The sequence below is a fragment of the Symphalangus syndactylus genome, chromosome X (assembly GCF_028878055.3).
Source record: "Symphalangus syndactylus isolate Jambi chromosome X, NHGRI_mSymSyn1-v2.1_pri, whole genome shotgun sequence".
In the NCBI taxonomy this organism is placed as follows: domain Eukaryota; kingdom Metazoa; phylum Chordata; class Mammalia; order Primates; family Hylobatidae; genus Symphalangus; species Symphalangus syndactylus.
In genome coordinates this window covers 156,234,930-156,237,968 of record NC_072447.2, presented here as the reverse complement: position 1 = coordinate 156,237,968, position 3,039 = coordinate 156,234,930, and the positions used below count along the sequence as shown (strand labels likewise).

The window sequence follows — 3,039 nt, the reverse complement described above, 5'->3', positions numbered from 1 at the left end:
TACTGATCCATGCCACAACGTGGATGAGCCTTGGAAGCATTGTGCTGAGTGAAAGAAGCTACACACAAAAGGCCACATAGCGTATGATTCTATTCATATAAAAGATCGGAATAGGCAAATCCATAGAGACAGCAAGGAGATGAATGGTTGTCAGGGGCTAGAGGAGGGGGGGAACGGAGATTGATTGCTAACAAGTAAGGGGTTTCTGTTTGGGGAGATGAAAATGTTCTGGAATTATTAGTGATGGTGGCACAACATTGTGAGTATACTAACAACCGCTGAATTGTATGTATGCTTTAAAGCGGGTAATGTGATTACCTTTTTTTTTTTTTTTTTTTTTTGAGACAGAGTCTCTCTCTGTCACCAAGGCTGGAGTGCAGTGGTGTAATCTCGGCTCACTGCAGCCTCCACCTCCCGGTTCAAGGGATTCTCGTGCCTCAGCGTCCCAAGTAGCTGGGACCACAGATGCACAACACCATGCCCAGCTAATTTTTGTATTTTTAGTAGAGACGGGGTTTCCCCATGTTGGCCAGGCTGGTCTCGAACTCCTGACCTCAGGTGATCCGCCTGCCTCGGCCTCCCAAAGTGTAGGGATTACAGGCGTGAGCCATCATGCCCGGCCTATGGTTTTTTTTAATTTTGCCTTTAAAATTGTGAATTATATGAAAATACAGAAAATGTATATATACAGTTTAATGACTAAAAATAAACAACAACTACTGATGACAATAAACCTGAAACAAAGTAGAAATATACTAAATTTACTAAAACAGACAAAAAAAGAAAGGTCTGGCATGGTGGCTCACACCTGTAATCCCAGCACTTTGGGAGGCCGAGGCGGGTGGCTCACTTGAGGTCAGGAGTTCGAGACCAGCCTGACCAACATGGTGAAAACCCGTCTCTACAAAAAATACAAAAATTAGCCAGGCGTGGTGGTGGGTGCCTGTAATCCCAGCTACTTGAGAGGCTGAGACAGGAGAATCACTTGAACCTGGGAGGTGGAGGTTGCAGTGAGCCGAGATCACGCCACGCCACTGCACTCTAGCCTGGGTGACAGAGTGAGACACCGTCTCAAAAAAAAAAAAAAAAAAAAGCAAGCAGGCAAGCCCTAGTAACCCTAAAAGTATAAAACAGATTGAAGCAGCGGTTTAAAAATCTTCCCAAAAATAAAACAGCCAGCCCACGTGGTTTTACAGACAAGTTCTAGCAACTCTACAGACTCTGCCAGAGAATTGAAATTACCCAAAAAAACCTTAATATTAACTAGGCAAAGACAGAACAAGATAGGAAGATTGTAGGTCCATTTTGGTCTGGAATACAGAGACAAAAGTCCTAAACAAAAATTTTTCTTTTTTTTTAATACAGGGAATTATAATTAGATTGGCATAGTTAAGGCCAAAACTATAGATATTGCTACCTTATTTATCTTCAACCCTTGCCTTTAAGAGACAAATGAACACAAAACACAGGTGAATCTTGCTTGGTTCTAAGACAGTGAAGGAATTTCCTCAGTATTTAAATATATTCACATAACCAGTTATAGAAATCTAAATATAAAACCAATCTCCAGTAAGTTTTAAGATGGCACTCACCATCTTTGTGAAAAGTTGAACATTACTAACGAAGTCTAATCATATCTTATCTTTAGAAGGGGTGAACAATGATAGCATTTACTGAATTGGAGTTACTATTAAAATTCAAAAACTGAACATATTCATTTAACCACAAACCAGTCTTAGTTTTAAATCAGGACTGCCCAACAAAATATTCTGTCAGTCATTCATGATCTGAATTCTGGTGTATGAGATCTACTAAAGGATGGTACACATAAAAAGGTCATGAGACATTTCTGTTTTGTAATAAATAAGGCAGTGGCCAATTATTACTCATTAGTAGCTTTTTTGAGAAAAGCTATCAAGTCTGCCCTTTCTTCCTTCTTCTTAATGCCGACAAAGATCATTTTTGTTCCAGGGATGTGCTTCTTGGGATTCTCCAAATACTCCATCAGCGTATCCTCTCCCCAGGTGATGCCTTTGTTCTTATTGGTGGCTGTGTGAGAGTATCCAGCGGCCTGACCTGTCTTCCGACCTGTCTTCCGCCCTAAGAGACTGTGGAGATTTGGCCCAGTCTTGTGCTTGCCTCCCTTTTCAATGGTGTGGCACTGGGAGCACTTCATAATAAAAATCTTTTTGCCTTTCTCAACATCACCCATATTTAATTCTCTTTTTAGTCGCTGGCGCAGCGAAGATTCCCGCTCCGAAGCCGGAAGTCCCCACTCTCTCACAAAATTTTTTCTAAACCAGATCCAAATGTGTATAAAGGAAAATAGCCAATAATGACCAAGTTCAGCGAATGTCAGTAAAGCAAGGTGATTTAATATTAGAATGTCCATAAATGTCTTTTTTTTTTTTTTTTTTTTGAACAGAGTCTTTCTCTGTCACCCAGGCTGGAGAGCAGTGGCGCAATCTCCGCTCATTGCAAGCTCTGCCTCCTGCCTCAGCCTCCCTAGTAGCTGGGACTACAGGTACCTGCCATCACGCCCGGCTAATTTTTGTATTTTTAGTAGAGACGGGGTTTCACTGTGTTAGCCAGAATAGTCTCGATCTCCTGACCTCGTGATCCGCCCACCTTGGCCTCCCAAAGTGCTGGGATTACAGGCGTGAGCCGCTGCGCCCGGCCCATAAGTGTTTTTTAACACAGGAGCAAGATAAAGGAGAAACACGCTAGTGATCTCATTAAGTGCAGAAAAAGCATTTGATAAAATTCAACACTTATTCATAACAAAAACTCTTAATAAGCCGGGAATAAAAGGGAACTTTCTAGACTTGATAAAATACATACATAATTGTATTAATAGAGAAATGTTAGAAATATTTTTTCTTTTTTTTTTTTAATATTTTTTTTATTTTGAGATGGAGTCTCTGTTGCCCAGCCTGGAGTGCAGTGGTGTGATCTCGGCTCACTGCAACCTCTGCCTCCCAGGTTCAAGCAATTCTCGTGCCTCAGCCTCCCAAGTAGCTGGGATTACAGCCACCTGCC

At 41.5% G+C, this 3,039-nt stretch overlaps 1 protein-coding gene across 1 annotated transcript; it reads right to left on the bottom strand.

Annotated features, from left to right (window-relative positions):
• Positions 1-1,836: 1,836 nt before the first annotated feature.
• On the bottom strand, positions 1,837-2,260 carry LOC129476232 (cytochrome c-like). Its single transcript, XM_055268948.2, has one exon. The coding sequence runs from the start codon at positions 2,210-2,212 to the stop codon at positions 1,883-1,885; it is 330 nt and encodes a 109-aa protein (XP_055124923.1). The 5' UTR covers positions 2,213-2,260; the 3' UTR covers positions 1,837-1,882.
• Between the last annotated feature and the right edge of the window lie 779 nt (positions 2,261-3,039).

Bases quoted from the DNA above. Each gene is read 5' to 3' on its own strand.
- LOC129476232 (XM_055268948.2), bottom strand. From the start codon at position 2,212: ATGGGTGATGTTGAGAAAGGCAAAAAGATTTTTATTATGAAGTGCTCC.